Source organism: Trichomycterus rosablanca, chromosome 9, assembly GCF_030014385.1.
Source record: "Trichomycterus rosablanca isolate fTriRos1 chromosome 9, fTriRos1.hap1, whole genome shotgun sequence".
NCBI lineage: Eukaryota > Metazoa > Chordata > Actinopteri > Siluriformes > Trichomycteridae > Trichomycterus > Trichomycterus rosablanca.
The window spans coordinates 22,395,604-22,412,217 of record NC_085996.1 but is presented as its reverse complement, the minus strand read 5'-3'; the positions used below and the strand labels follow the sequence as shown (position 1 = coordinate 22,412,217).

The following is a 16,614-nucleotide window of genomic DNA, read 5'->3' as shown; positions in this document are numbered from 1 at the left end:
TCCGTTTCAGCCTTAATATTGTGTTCAAAGTTGCAACAGTGTGTGATTGCTTGACTTGTGTGTTGTATGTTTCCTCTAAATAGAAAGTGCATTAAATGATGCACATTAAAAACACTTGAAACACTCACAACAGTATCAATGTTTTATATCACTATTCATTTCCTTTGTTTACACTCGTCTGTATTCCGCACTTGCACTTGATCTTTATGGTAAATCACACGAATCGTGTTATTGCATGATCTGCATTTGAATCTGACATAACAAGAGAAAAAATAATATTGTTTACTGATTCCAATCAGTGCTGCACTGAGTCTAGCGCCACACCGAAGCACTGGGCCTAAAGTAAGCAACAGATATTTTTATGAGACACTGTATTGCAGACTCAAAACAGCTGCCTAGTAAACACACAACCTTGTATTCACACCGATCAGCCATAACATTAAAACCTCCTGGTTTCTACACACACTGTCCATTTTATCAGCTCCACTTACCATATAGGAGCACTTTGTAGTTCCACAATTACTGACTGTAGTCCATCTATTTCTCTGCATGCTTTGTTAGCCCCCTTTCATGCTGTTCTTCAATGGTCAGGACTCTCCCAGGACCACTACAGAGTAGGTATTATTTAGGTGGTGGATCATTCTCAGCACTGCAGTGACACTGACATGGTGGTGGTGTGTTAGTGTGTATTGTGCTGGTATGAGTGGAGTTTTTAAATACCGTGTCCACTCACTGTCCACTCTATTAGACACTCCTACCTAGTTGGTCCACCTTGTAGATGTAAAGTCAGAGACGATCGCTCATCTATTGCTGCTGTTTGAGTTGGTCATCTTCTAGACCTTCATCAGTGGTCACAGGACGCTGCCCACGGGGCGCTGTTGGCTGGATATTTTTGATTGGTGGACTATTCTCAGTCCAGCAGTGACAGTAAGTGTTTAAAAACTCCATCAGCATTGATGTGTCTGATCCACTCATACCAGCACAACACACACACTAACAAACAACCACCATTTCAGTGTCACTGCAGTGCTGAGAATGACCCACCACCCAAATAATACCTACTCTGTGGGGGTCCTGACCATTGAAGAACAGGGTGAAAGCAGGCTAAAAAAGTATGTAGAGAAATAGATGGACTACCATCAATAATTGTATAACTACAAAGTGCTTCTATATGGTAAGTGGGGCTAATAAAATGGACAGTGAGTGTAGAAAGAAGGAGGTGGTCATAATGTTATGCCTGATCGGTGTATGTTGTAATATGTTAGTAACGATATAAAGCAACACTCACTTCGAAACAACGTCACAAATATATCACATAACGTTGCGGTTCTGTGTAATGTAGGTTGATGCCACGATAATCATTAAGTTACATTTTTCAGTCTTATGTTCTACATGATACGGCTTCAACCTTAAGTCTACATGGCTAAAACATACAAATTTAGTTTTTGTCAGTTAAAATGACAGTTTGACTGGTTTTCACAGATTGCAGAGTCAGAAACTACAAAATAGCTTGAAAGGTAATAAATATAAAGTCATAATTACAATTTTGTAATGTTCTTAGATGCTTCTACTGGTTACATGCCACTTTTTTCCTTGCTGCCTTTATTTATTTATTTATTTATTTATTTTAATGAATTAATATGTAAGGGTTAAATTACCTGGTGCTTATTACTGACCAACAGTAATAGAAAAGTGCAAGTGGAAAAAAAAAGTTATAATCACCTCTACTGTTTTCACAAAGTTATGCAATTTGGAATGCCCCAAAAACAGTTTTCAGGTGGTTATTGTAGAATGTTGCAACCATTGTATAACTGTTACAACCTTTTAAAGAGTATTTAGCTTCAACTCTATAAGTACATCAATACAACATTAAAAAAGTAAAAATTAGTGGTTGTAACATTGTCATAACCACATATTTGTGTGTTGCTGGCTCTGCCATGGGTTTGTAGGGTTAAAGTGACTTTACATTGAACATGAGAAATGACAGCGAATAAGTACTTCTGTTCAGCAAACTTTTGTTTTACACCAAATAAAGCATTACCTTTGCTTTTAGAACGGCTCAGTATAACAAGAAAATGATTGGACATTTGTAAAATGCAATAGAAGCAAGAATCTATCATTTGTTCTTTCACTTGAACCTTATTAACTGACAAAAGATTTCCTCTGTTTTCACTGGCCGACTTAATTGTATTTTGTATATATAAACAAGTTTAAAATTTGATGCCTTCAAAACAGTGTAAAAAAGCTGGGATAAAGGCATGTTTACAACTGTGTTAAACCACCTTTCCTGTTAATTAAACTTTTTAATTTTTTGGGATCTCAGAATATTAACTGTTGCAGTTTTGCAAATGGAATATTGTCTTATTTCTGTCTGATACAGTACTTCAACTGCTCAACAGTCAGTGATCACTACTGCATGATTCTCCTCTTCTTGATGCACTATACTTCTTCAAATGGAGACAGGTCTGGACTGCATACATGCCAGTCAAGCACACACACCATTGTCTATTAAACTACATCATTATAGTATGTGAAAATGAGGACTGGTATTGTCTTACAGTAATAACCATGGACTACCCGGGAAAAGAAATTGCCTTGAAGGCAGCATATGTCTCTCTAAAATCCCAATATACACCTCTACATCAATGGTACCTTGACACATATGCAATTGCCATGCTGTGGGCACCGATGCACCCCCATACTATGACAAATGTTGGCTATGGCACCATTCTCGTGATAATCCTTTTTGTTTTTGGCACTTAGAACTCATCATATGTTTAAAAATAAGCTGCAACATGGAGTCATCTGACCACAGCACACATCTTTACTGCCGTTCAGTTAATCTGACCACAGTCCATATATGTGGGGCGAGTCAATTATGTTAACAATAATGGATTTATTACCCGCAAAATGTGAGTCCGGACTTGTCCCAGTTGCAGTCGTCCGGGTCTTTTCTGTGTGTGGTTTTGCATGTTCTACCCATGTCTGTGTGGGTTTCCTCTGATAGGTCCAGCTTCCTCCCTCAGTCCATAAACATGCAAATTAGGTGAATTGGAGATTACAGTGAAATGGCCGTTACAGTGTTTGACATTAAACTTGAACTGATCATGTGTAAACTGTAAATACCTGTCCTGTTATAAATGTAACCAAAGTGTAAAACACTACTTAATAACATTTTGGCAATTATTTACCTGTGCACTTTAACGGCACAGTGTTGAGCAGCTAATTATATTTAAATGCCTTTAAATACACGTCTAATAGCATTTGTAGACAGCTGTAATATAACAACACATTACTTAATGTAAGAACAATTTAAAGTTTAATAAGTGTTTAGCCTGCTTGTGACATAGCTTATTTGTGAAGCTTTTTACATTGACATTACAATTAGGAAAAAAAACACAATGAAGTTTCTTATTATACGCAGTGCACAACCAGAATTATTTACATATAAGCTGGTGTGAGATGATTATATGCATTTAATCACTTCAGCTTTGAGCAGGTGTTGCAGATGATGCTGCAGCTTCATCTTGTTTCTTACACTCAGTACACACATGTGTGCAGTGTCTGCAAACAGAAAAGCAAAGTATACACCGATGAATCATAACATTAAAACCATCTCCTTGTTTTTACACTCACTGTCCATTTTATCAGCTCCACTTACCATATAGAAGCACTTTGTAGTTCTACAATTACTGACTGTAGTCCATCTGTTTCTCTGCATGCTTTGTTAGCCCCCTTTCATGTTGTTCTTCAATGGTCAGGACTCTCCCAGGACCACTACAGAGCAGGTATTATTTAGGTGGTGGATCATTCTCAGCACTGCAGTGACACTGACATGGTGGTGGTGTGTTAGTGTGTGTTGTGCTGGTATGAGTGGATCAGACACAGCAGCGCTGCTGGAGTTTTTAAATACCGTGTCCACTCACTGTCCACTCTATTAGACACTCCTACCTAGTTGGTCCACCTTGTAGATGTAAAGTCAGAGACGATCGCTCATCTATTGCTGCTGTTTGAGTTGGTCATCTTTGAGATCTCCATCAGTAGTCACAGGAAGCTGCCCACAGGGCGCTGTTGGCTGGATATATTTTTGGTTGGTGAACAATTCTCAGTCCAGCAGTGACAGTGAGGTGTTTAAAAACTCCAGCAGCGCTGCTGTGTCTGATCCACTCACACCAGCACAACACACACTAACACACCACCACTATGTCAGTGTCACTGCAGAGCTGAGAATGATCCACCACCCAAATAATACCTACTCTGTAGTGGTCCTGTGGGGGTCCTGACCATTAAAGAACAGCATGAAAGGGGGCTAACAAAGCATGCAGAGAAACAGACAGACTACAGTCAGTAATTGTAGCTGATAAAATGAACAGTCAGTGTAGAAACAAGGAGGTGGTTTTAATGCTATGGTTGATAGGTATATATGTATACATATATGAAGTCAAGGCACAACTGCACAGTTAAACAGATTAAATAAAGGCCAATTTATATTAAGAAATCATAATAGGAAAGGCATACCAAGGCTTTAGGAAACTAAGTTTAAGCATTACCTCTGGAAACTATTGGTGAGAGGTTTTGTATGTTCTCTGTGTGTTTTTGTGGGTTTCATGTAATTATCTTAGTAGCAATTTCACTTAGGTTATTTTAATGTAACCCCCTTTCTTAAAACATGTTTACCCAAATTAATTCATGCAGTTCTAAATTACCCAGGTTTATTTGCCAGTGTTTGTACGTTCATCTGAAAATATAAATGAATGTATTTAAAGTAAAATAGAAATCATATAAAATCTAAAAAACAATAAGTATAATAACACCTGAATAACAAATGCTTATTACATATGTGGCATTTAGCAGATGCCTTTATCTAAAGCAACGTACAATTATGACAGAACACAATTCAAGCAATTGAGGTTTAAGGATCTTGCTCAGGGACCCAAAAGAGGCAGTAGTGAGGCTACTCCAGTGATAATCACTTATCTACCACTGCCACCTGTTTTACTGATTTATGAGAGTAGCTGACATTGCTATGTCTTCAAGAGAATAGACTGTGGTTTAATGTCGCAAATCCACAAAATGGTAAACTATTAATAAGACAATACAAAAAACAACACAATTTCCTTTATAACTCACCTATGTCCTTTGCCCCCAAAGCCAGGCGGCCGGAATTTTTGAAACTCTGGTCCCAGCTTCTGAAACTTTTCTTGGCATGTTTTCATGTAAGAAGCTTTTCCAGCAGCATAACCAATGACTCCTGCCACTAAAACAGATCATGTACAAATCACTCACAGTTCACAGCAGACCAGAATTACTGCTGTATTCAATAATACCTGTTTAATATCTGTATTAAATAAATATTATCAGCAGAGTCATAATCTCTATGTTAATGTTAGATAAGAGGATAAGAGGTCAACTGAAAAACTTCAATAGACTGAAGGTATTTACTTAACATTTACTTAACTAGGAAACATTGGTGGTGATTATAATACATATATGGCTAAAAGTATATGGATGCCTAACCATGAGCTTTCTGAGACAGCCCTTTTCCAAACCTTCTTTCAGAAAGGCTTTCTACAAGATTTGAGTGTATCAGTGCAGGGATGTGTGAGTTCTTAAGACCTGGCTCGCAACAGACATGTGTTGAGTTTAAAGCTCTTTGCAGGCCCCTGGAGTTCCTCCATATGAAACTTTTCAAACAATGTATTTAGCTTCTGTACAGGGGCATAGTCATGCTGTTATGATAAGCCTTTCCCAAACTGTTGCCATGCAATGGGTGTGGCTGACATACCTGTACTCAGTAATTAGGAGGGGTTTCTAAACACTTTCCTACTGTGTATATAGGGGATTTATCTATCAAGGTGCACTTGTGTCAAACAGGTTGGTGTACACACCCATTTCTGATACATGCACAAGGTTGATAATGACTTGCACCATGATATTGCATTTTTTACAGCTAAAGGCAAAAGGCCAGTTAAATCTGTGTGTAATCTTTTGTTCACTTATAATAACAAGTTGTCCTTGTTATTTATCCTGCTTATACACATATATATATATATATAAATTGTATATACAAACATATATATAAATTGTGTTTTAAACTCTATACACAAAGTTTATTGATCCCTTAAATATTTTCTTAGAATGTGTGGGTGGGCTGAATTTCATCATCAGACTTGCAATATCAAATTTTAACCAATAATTTACTAGGGACTTACATGCCAGTTTTGGAAAAGGTCCAAACCGTGCTGATCGTTTCCAAACCCCTGTAGCAAACAAACATAGTGTCAATTATATTATTTCATACAAAGCAAAAAAACATTATTCAACAAAGAAACATTTTAAAATTTAAGTAATTTAAAATATAAACTGCTTTACACATTCATTGGTTCAGAACCTTGGAATTGTGACAATAAACCACACCAACCCTAGTGTCTTCCTATTCAACAAATGTATACAGTAGGTGGAAAACCTATTTATGTTGTCCCCAAGCAGCTTATCATATAAAAACTATTTAGAGTTTTTCTAAAGCCACAGCAAATGGAATATATATTCCATTTTTAAGTAATCTTGAATATGGTTCATGATAACACCAAAATTATTCTTTAAAAAGTAAAAAACTAACACAGTTAACACTGCACTTGATCAGGGGTGGTAGCAGTTGAGAGTTAGTGTTGAGAGAGAAGTAAACAACAATTGGCCATGACTGAATTGGGTGAAAAATGGGTAAAAGCCACAAATAAAAAGGTTTAACCCAGCTTAGACCAAAGAGAGAGGCTTTGATTTATTTTGATAATAATTTTATAAACATGGACTATTATGTGTAGATGATTTATACAAAGTTTATTTTATTCAGGATTGTAATACTACAAACTAAGGAAAATTTTCAGTACTGGGAAATTAAAAAATGCTTGATTGTGCAAGTGGTGAAGGCATTTATTTCTGTTCTGCAAAGTAATGGGAACCACTATAATAATTTTACTGATTATGAGCAACAATACTTACCACTGTAAATTAAGCCGCCAGTGATAGCCATGCTTCCAAGAGAGAGAGGTACAGCTGGGAGGAAAAATCACAATTAAAAAACAACAATAATCCTTGACAGTGTTTTTTACCTTCTGGAAAACATATTTTAGACTGCAGTATACTATGCCATATCTGTATTTTACTTTCTTTTTTTCACTTATATCTAGTTCTCTCTGTATGTGATTTAAACATAATTTTATAAATGTTTATGAGCTACATTGCTGCATTTAAAGTTATAATTGTAATAAGTGTATTGCAGAATGTGGTTGTTTGGCTGAACTGTTGGACGCAGAAAGTTAGAAACTCCTGATGTAAAAATTTTAACTTTCAGCTTTGAGATTGGAAACATCACTGCCTAGACTTTACGTTGAATCGCCATTTTGTTTATGTTACGTGATGTAAGGTTACAGCTGGTTAGAGCTGAATTCCAACCTGACATAGGTATAAATAGCACTGATAAATGATGCTGCATAGTTTACATTTTTAGGTCTATTCATTTTCGAAAACTAAAAAAACACACACAATGTTATACTAAAACTATAGCAAAAACTATAGTAAAACTATAGTACCTATAGTAAAACCTATAGTAAAACTATAGTACCTCAAGTGTACAGTACATAAAGTGTTTATGTTTTACCTCTGTACCAAAAGCTCTCTTCTTGGCACTCTTTCCAGATTTGCTTCATTTCATCGGTCTGTTTGTCCGCTACTGGACAAGCCTTAAATATAATGACATAACCAAAAATGTATATTATGTATGTACATATTATATACATTTATATAGACAGACAGACAGACAGACAGACAGACAGACAGACAGACAGATAGATAGTATTGAGACTTTATATTTGGGAAACTCTCAACACATACTATAGCATGCTTTATAGCAGTGGCCAAATATTTTTAAGCCACAAAAATGCATTAGATAGATGGATGGATGGATGGATAGATACTTTATTGATCCCGAAGGAAATTAAAGAAATTCAGTTTATCTTGAGTGTATCCAGTGTATCCAGAAGTAAGTACAAAAATAATACAATAATAATACAATCATCAACTAATTAAATGTGGCTGTTAACATTGATGGTACCGAATACACAGAAAAAACACATGGTCTAAGTTAACAATTATTTTGGTACCACATTTTTCCAGGCTGTGTTTGCCTTTATAGAGTTTGGCTGATTCTTACTGTGTTACCACTGATTTCCTCACAAAATATGCCAGGTCCTTGGGAATTACTAAATTTTTGGCCAAATGTATTAACATTTTAACATGTTAAAAAGTTGTAGGATCCTAATGTGTACAAACACACACACACACACAGACACTTGTCTATTCATCCATCATAGCATGCTTAAACATGCTCTAGTATTTTCTTAGTCAAACAAACCTAGGTAGCCACAGATAAGAACTTAAACGAATACCACCAAGAAACTTTAGGTACTATTCTGCAATTTAGTAACCTCCACATGTATTGTGAAGTAGACTGTGGCTGCTTCACTTATTTGACCTACAGTAGGTACTCACCCATCCTGCTTTAGTTTTAGACTGGACTCCTGCAGCGTCTGGTGCTTCGGCTGTCATTTTTGCCCTGACGGTCCAATACAGGCAATGTAACGAGCTGATTTACTTACTCTGTTCTCTCTTTTTCTACAACTTTTGGTCTTTTTAACCTAATGTTTTGCCTCCGTCACTGCCTCTCTGAGTAAACATTCAAACAAGCCCTCGCCCACAAGAGGAGGAGTGAAAAGTGCTGTAGTGTTGAAACATTAACAAAAGAGGTGCACAACTTCAGTCTGAGGGGGTTTGAGTCAGCCATGAACAAAAAATACCTGTTACGGTACATTTAAGTATAATAATAATAATAATAATAACATCAGTAGAGCAAATACACTACATGATGTTTATACACAGTGCAGAATGCAGATCATACTTGAGACTTGTTTTGAGAGGCATTTCTATACACTCCGCTCGTTTACAGGTTTAAAGAGTGGGGGTGGGGTCATTACAGTTGCTATGAGATATCATCTGCATATTTGACAAGGTAAAATAGATCACTGAAAGCCGGTAACGGTAAAAAGCAGCGGTAAAAAGTCAGTAAGAAATCCATAAAAAGTCTTATAACGGATTGGTGAGCAGAACTACAGGAAACGCCAGTCATGTGTACTAGAGGCACTACATTTCCCATAATGCACCATAAGCTAGCGCTGCTAACGCTTTCTGTCAGCAAATTTCTTTAGGTTTTCGCATGTATAGTTTTAAATTGTTTTGGATTGTTCTTAATTGCGTTTTATATGACACAGTGTCATATTCAATTAGGAAATGCAGAAGGTAACTACACACTGTACACTAAATGTCAAATGAAGAAATGTGAATGCAGCTTTGACAAATGATTGTTTATATTTAATAGGATTTTAAAGTCATGTTTTACACACTTTGGTTAAATACATGACAGACAAGGTAGTTACACTTTAGTTTATTGTCAAACAGTCATGGACAATTTTGTATCTCCAGTTGCAGACTAACGGTGAAGGTCCTGGACTAGTAATCAAAAGGTCGCTGGTTCAAGCCCCACCACTCACTGTCAGGTTGCCACTGTTGGGCCCTTGAGTAAGGCCCTTAACCCTCTAGTGCTTAGACTGTATACTGTTAAAGTACTGTAAGTGGCTTTGGATAAAAAGCGTCTGCTAAATGCCAAAAATGTAAATTCACCTCACTTGCATGTCTTGCATGGCTGTGGGAGGAAACCAGAGCTCTCGGAGGAAACCCACTCAGACATGGGGAGAACATGCAAACTCAACACAGAACGGATCCGGATAGTCCCACCTGGGGATCGAACCCAGGACCTTCTGTGAGGTCTGCACCTGCACTACTGTAAGGTGACAGTGCTACCCACTAAGCCACCCTGACAAATGATGGTGCAATACATAATAGATTTACAGTGTTTCTGTTTTTAATTATTATTATTATAATAAACACAATTTTTTTATCAGATGCGTATTTGTGTCCATGACTTATAGGCAAGCAGGGAGGTAAGGCTTTGCCTCTTCTAATTTTGTGTGCTTCAGTACAACACTTTTTTTTAAAAAGCAACAAAGCACATGTAATTAATCCCCTAATCCCCTAATTATAACCTCCAAAATCATTTTAAATATAATTCATACAAAAACATTATTTTATTACATTGTTTGTTAGTTTGTTTTTTATTTAAAGTGTTCAAAGCCTCACACAACCAGTTTAACTTAATGAACCATTTTTAAAAATTACTACGGGGGCTAAATGTTTTCTATCTTCCAGACTGAGTAAATTAATGAACTTTTTTCCTGACTATTGCTATAATAAATAATGTTTGCTTCTAAATTGCTATTGCTTGTTTTAACTGCACTATAAAATTTACTGTTGGTCGTAGAAAACTTAAATGTCATTTCTTGTATTCAGCAAGCACTATATTTTATTTGTGTAACCTTTTTTATTACTGTTTTAATGTTTACTGATGTTCATTGATTCATTTTTTTTACAATAACTGTGGCACTACAAAATGCAGGTTTTACATGTTTCTGCTAATCTTTAACAATAATTTATGCTCCCACAGTTCTCTATCTTAAATCAGCTATGTGATGTTGATAATCAAATCTTTAAAAGGATCCTAGAAGGATCTTTAAAACAGATTAAAGACTGGTAATAACCTGGCATGTTCATTTAAATAATGATTATAATACTAATGCAGTCACATTATTTATTGCTGTTTTGCAGAGTATGTTGATAGGCTATGGTTTTTTTTATATAGGCAGTGTTACACAAATAGGAAGATGGACATGGAGATTAACAAACAGACAGATAAAAATGGAAATAGGCAGACAGGTTACAAAATGTATAAACAGAAAGACAAATAAATACTGATAGACCAATGGGTAGAAATAAAAATTAACAAAAAGGCCAGAAATCACTGGTGTCTCTATGTAATATAATATTTCTAATGTCTTAAATTGGAATTGAAATAGAAACAGAAAACTAAGCCAATTACATTATTTATAATCACCATGTACAACTTGTTGGTTTGAAAGTGTATAATGTTTAAGCTACTTTTTTTTTTATAAGACAATGTCTTTTTTCCGGTAGTGTGTGTGCCTGCAGTCCAGATCTGTCACCTATTGAAAATGCATGGTGCATCATGAAGAGGAGAATCACATATCAACAACCATCTACTGGTGAGCAGCTGAAGTCTTGTATCTAACAAGAATTGGTAAAAATTAAACTTGCAAAACTGCAACAGTTGGTATTCTCAGTTGCCAAATCATAAAAAAGTATTCATATGAAAGGTGATATAATACAGTGGTAAACCTGCCTCTGTCACAGTTTTGGTGTGAGTTGCAGACAGCAAATTCTTAACATGTTGTATTTAGAAAATACAATTGAGGTAGTCAATTATCAAAGGTTGAATGTTTTCATTTAAGTTCTGTTGTAAATGTACTAATTCAAATTTATAGCAAGACTGGAGAAAACATGCAAGTTAGATTTTTGTGCACTTAGACAAGAATTTAAGACTTGTATTTCTTCCAGCAGCTTTTGCTCATTTCGCTCCTGGGTTCGAACCCCGGCTGGAGAGGCCTGGGTCCTCTCTGTGTTAGGGTTGCCAACTTTCAGAACTGGAAATAAGGAACACCCTGGACTGGCGGGATGCCAAGTGTTTACCTAGGACATAGGACATAGGAACATTATTAAAATGTTTTATTTAGGCTGTTTAACATATATTATTTTCATTCTTTATAATAAATCAGAACCATATTTTAGGTAAAACAACATAAAGAACATCATGTAATCTTTTTCTCAATAGTGAAAACAACATTTTTACATAATCCATCTTCACACTGACATGCAGCCCTGGTTGTGGACTGCATTGCCCACCCCAGCGCCCCCATAGCGCCCCCATAGCGCCGGCCCTGCTTGTGTTACTTTAGTTTCGCCCTAAGCCGGATTCGAACCTAGGGCAGAAGAACGTGTACTATGCGCTCTGCCCACTGCGCTACTCAAACAGCAGAGTATTTATAGTGGTGGTAAATTCGGTTTATTTTATGGACTCGGGTTAATCTGAGTCACTCAGTAATGTGATCTGGTTCACTTTGCATCCAAATATCACTTGTCTTCCATGCACTCATCTTCTGTAAATAAATCCTTCTCTCTTAATTCTCTTGGCCCCTCACACTTCTCTTATCAGTGACAAGTTGACACATTTTTTTAAGTAAAATCTTGATCATGCGGGAGAGTGGGTTATTAATGGGTCAAGGGTTTAAAATGACCATGGGGGCTATAAGTGGTACAGTGCTAAAGTAGCCTGTAAGCATTTGCATTTTAATAATAATATAACTATATTTTGTTATTTTGCTTACAAGAAAATATGCTGCATTACTAATCTATACTGCTACTGCTGATAATAATAATAATAATAATAATAATAATAATAATAATAGCATGTGCATAAAATCAGCCACATAACGAACACCAGTGTGTTTAATCGCTGTTTATTGGAATATTTAACTTATTACTGAGATTCATAGACTGGAGTGAAGTCGGTTCAGCCAATTCATCTGAGTCAGAGGTGTTTCCGGTGAGTCGGCTCACTCGCCTTGTGCCAGTCAGAGGACTCATAGGATCCGGGTTCATTGAGATTTTGGACTCGTGATTCCTGATTCAGTACAAAGATTCGAATCATTAACCCGGGTGATTCAGGAACCGCCCAGCTCTAGTATTGAACAGTCTAATCTGCAGCGTTTCTCTCCCATTGATAAAAATACGGAACAAAGCGCGTCCCGTATCAGTTTAATACGGAACGCGACATTTAGTTTCAAAATACGGAACGATTCCGTATTTTACGGGACGGTTGGCAACCCTACTCTGTGTGGAGTTTGCATGTTCTCCACGTGTCTGTGTGGGTTCCGTCTGTGAGCTCTGGTTTCCTCCCACAGTCCAAAGACATGCAAGTGAGGGGAATTGGAGATACTAAATTGTCCATGACTGTGTTTGACATTAAACTTGTGAACTGATGAATCTTGTGTGACGAATAACTACCGTTTCTGTCGTGAATGTAACCAGTGTTTAAAACATGACGTTGAAATCCTAATAAACTGGTCATTTGCGCCACCAGAGGTATAAATAGAGCATTAGAATTAAGACAGATTGTTAAATCTATTTATCGTTTTAAATAGTGAATAAAAGAACATGCAATATATAATCTATGGTTGCGATTTGCATCCACGGCCTTACAGATTCTTTCGTATGACGAAACATGTCTGCTGTTTAAATATTCATGTTCCCACAATGCACTGCGGTCGAAGATATGAAGTGAAATAATGTATTTTTTAGTGTTTATTACCTAAAACCACTCAAGAAACAGCAAAGAGTATTTTCTTTTAATACTTTAGAATGAGTATTACATTTGGTTTGTGTAACTGTGTGGCTACCGGTATCGCGATTTGTGTCTCATTTAGTGCGGTTCTCTTCAGTGAGGGTTGATGTTATGCACTCTTGTTTCTCTTCATCTCGTTTAAATCTTTCGCCTTTTACTAAAGATTTCCGTGGGGAGGAACATTATGAGTATCATCTAATTTTTAGATGCCCTGCCGAGAGGTGGGGTTCCTTAATTGGTTTAATAGAAGAATGTGAATACACAGTTGAATGAATCACATGAGCGTTGCAGTAGTTGATAGTGCCCTTTCGTGGTGTAAGTCATTAATATGGAGTAACTTCTCCTTAACTCTTCGAATTAATTTCTCACACTTCTTGTGTAACTAGTTAAACTGATTACCAAAGTGCACAGCTTAGTAAATGCATCACATAGGTGGATACTCGCTTTATAAGTTATTACTTTGGATGTTTTCGAAGAGCACGGAATGCATGCACATGCTCCAGTCTGCTTTTACATTTTATTATTAATATTTTGGGATTTAAAGTGAGCTTTTTTCCAGGTGAAACTATAAATTACCACTGACTTAAATATAATGCTATTACTTTTAGACAACAGGCTTAGCTTTTACTAAGAAGTTATACTAGAAGTTATCCACTTTATAGTGAACTAAAAGTGTTAGCCTAGTGCAGCTAATACAGCTATGCTAATTAAAGGTCGCTAGCAACAGGCTACATGTTCTCACTGGCCTGTTCTTAATAATGAAACGTACTTGTAAGGACTGCTTTTACTATTAGCGCTTACAAGACAAATATTTACTTTTCATTCCTAAATGACAAAAGGTAGAACATGGAAAAAACAGTATTGAGGTTTTTACGGACGGTATTGTGCAAAAGAAGCGACTCTGTCAGAATTATTGGTTGTGCTTGCTGTGTTTGTATCTACAGTATATTTGTATTAGTATTGTATTTGTATTAAAATGCTTGGTTTAATAGGTTTAAAGCTTCAGCAAGACTCATTTGTCAGTGCTGTTAGTCAGAAAATGTATCTAAAAAGCAAAACATGGCTTTTATTAAGACGTTATACTTGAAGTGAACCACTTTATAGTTAAATAAAGAAAGTTAGCTAATTCATGATACAGCTATGCTAATTAAATGTCGCTAGCAACAGGCTACATGTTCTCACTGGCATGTTCTTCTTAATGATGAAACGTACTTGTAAGGACTGCTTTTACTATTAGCGCTTACAAGACAAATATTTACTTTTCATTCCTAAATGACAAATAGTAGAACATAAACAAGCAGTATTAAGGTTTTTACGGTATTGTGCAAAAGAAGCGACTCTTGTCAGAATTATTGGTTGTGCTTGCTGGGTTTGTATTTATCAAAATTGTTGGTTTAATAGGTTTAAAGCTTCAGGAGGACTCATTTTTGTCATTGCTAAAAAGCGTATTAAACATTTACAGGTTGATTTGAGAAGCACGTTTGTGTGAAATCCTCGTTAGTATAGTGGACAGTATCTCCGCCTGTCACGCGGAAGACCGGGGTTCGATTCCCCGACGGGGAGAGCAATACTTTTTTTATATATATATTAAAATAAGCGATTTAAAAATATCACATTTATTAAAATGGAACATTTTAATAACACTTTGATAATCGCGTTAGTATATAATGTATTTAAAAGCATACAGATACGTATATATCATGTATTTAAAAATAAGCCAGACATTTAGGACTTGCTTGGAAACAGTGGCGCAGTACAGCCAGTTTGAAACTGAACAGGACACGCTGGGACAGGATTTAGCCTCCTTTATGCTGCTATGAGGGGAAAATCATTCACTTATTTAACCATCAATCCCGATCAGGGTCTCGGTGTGTCTAAATAAAGCCTATCCGGAATGTGGGGAGGAAAGAAGGATAGCCACAAGGCGGCGCAACATCCTGTATCCATTAATATAACAATAATATGAGGGTTCTTCGAAAAGTTTCCACACTTTTTTTTTTTTTTTTACCCCTTTTTCTCCCCTTTTAGGGCATCCAATTGTTCAATTAGAATCGTGCTTCCTCTCTGTCTATGCCGAACCCTGCCCTGACGGAGGTGATTGAAGCTAACCCGTATCCCCTCCGAAACACGAGCAGCAGCCAGATGCATCTTTGCCACCCACACATTGACGAGTCTGGCGCCACCCAGCGTTGCATGCGGAGAGACACACCCTAAGGGCACCCTCTCCCATCTCTGTGTAAGCGCCTCCAATCAGCCGGCAGAGAACGCAATCGCATTCTGACAGAGAGAGACCCACATCCGGTTCTTTGTCCCATCCCACTGATTGCAGCGCGTTTTCTTTTTACCGCTGCGCCACCTGAGCGGCCGAAAAGTTTCCACACTTTTTAAACTCTATTTATTAAGAATTTCAAAAACAAATTACATCACTTTTCTACATAGTCACTTTCAGATGCATTTTTCTCAGCATCGTACCAATGCTTTGGTTAAGCGTGTAGCCAGTGATACACAGCTGCTATAACATCATCATCATGAAAATCTTCTTGCCCTTAAAGCTTCGAGTGTCCAAAAAGGTGGAAATCAGATCAGCTCTAAATCCAGACTACAAGTTCTCTCTCAGTCTTTCAGACACGATTTTCACAATTACTACTCCTCCCACCCTCACCGTTTCCAACCAAAATATAAGAGTGGAAACTTTTTAAAGAGCCCTCATATTTCTATAATGTCTCATGGTAGCGTCTGACCAAAAATTAGGCGGAATATGCCAACCTATTCAAGAGGCATCACTTACTTACCCGCATCTAGTAGCAATTTACATCTAGACTTTCTGGAAATTCACATAAACACAAATCGAACATGTCCAATCTCTTTAAGACACTAGTTGGACACTAGTTGGATTGAACCCTGGTGATGTGCAGCACCTACACTATGTACTGTACCAATGTGCTGTCTTATTATTATTTTTCATTATACATTCATAACTATTAATTTATATATTATTTTTCACCTAACAGGTCACAGTGGGCCTGGTGCCACCCAAATACACTGGACTCATGTCAGAAATACACCTTTGACAGAAGGGAAGAAAATTCAAAACTCCTCACAAACTGTGACAAGAAATAAGAATTGGACTAAGGTTCTCGGAACCCACATTGTTGTGCAGCACACACCTGACTAACTGTGCTAAATTAAAA

General features: G+C 36.8%; 1 protein-coding gene, 1 long non-coding RNA gene and 2 other non-coding genes across 5 annotated transcripts; 3 read left to right on the top strand and 1 right to left on the bottom strand.

Moving 5' to 3' along the window:
• Nucleotides 1-3,296: 3,296 nt before the first annotated feature.
• ociad2 (OCIA domain containing 2) lies at nucleotides 3,297-8,719 on the bottom strand. Its single transcript, XM_063002088.1, has 6 exons — nucleotides 8,548-8,719; nucleotides 7,658-7,739; nucleotides 7,000-7,053; nucleotides 6,213-6,260; nucleotides 5,131-5,257; nucleotides 3,297-3,564 (listed from the first exon to the last, which is right to left on the bottom strand). The coding sequence occupies exons 1-6, from the start codon at nucleotides 8,602-8,604 to the stop codon at nucleotides 3,486-3,488; spliced, it is 447 nt and encodes a 148-aa protein (XP_062858158.1). The 5' UTR covers nucleotides 8,605-8,719; the 3' UTR covers nucleotides 3,297-3,485.
• Nucleotides 8,720-9,315: 596 nt separating this feature from the next.
• Nucleotides 9,316-16,611, top strand: LOC134319980 (uncharacterized). Of its 2 annotated transcripts, none has more exons than XR_010013587.1 (3): nucleotides 9,316-9,351; nucleotides 11,140-11,228; nucleotides 16,435-16,611. It is a non-coding gene; the product is annotated as an uncharacterized LOC134319980 (long non-coding RNA). The 2 variants fall into 2 exon arrangements; XR_010013588.1 differs by lacking the exon at nucleotides 16,435-16,611 and adding an exon at nucleotides 11,584-11,767.
• On the top strand, nucleotides 13,537-13,652 carry LOC134320958 (U5 spliceosomal RNA). The gene has a single exon (XR_010013766.1). It is a non-coding gene; the product is annotated as a U5 spliceosomal RNA (small nuclear RNA).
• Nucleotides 14,915-14,986, top strand: trnad-guc (transfer RNA aspartic acid (anticodon GUC)). The gene has a single exon. It is a non-coding gene; the product is annotated as a tRNA-Asp (tRNA).
• Nucleotides 16,612-16,614: the final 3 nt, after the last annotated feature.

Excerpts from the sequence above, each read along its gene's own strand:
- ociad2 (XM_063002088.1), bottom strand. The coding sequence starts at position 8,604 with ATGACAGCCGAAGCACCAGACGCTGCAGGAGTCCAGTCTAAAACTAAA. Across the intron at positions 7,740-8,547 it reads CTAAAACTAAAGCAGGATGG|GCTTGTCCAGTAGCGGACAA; the intron begins GTGAGTACCTAC and ends ATTATATTTAAG. Across the intron at positions 5,258-6,212 it reads ACCTTTTCCAAAACTGGCAT|TGGCAGGAGTCATTGGTTAT; the intron begins GTAAGTCCCTAG and ends GATCTGTTTTAG.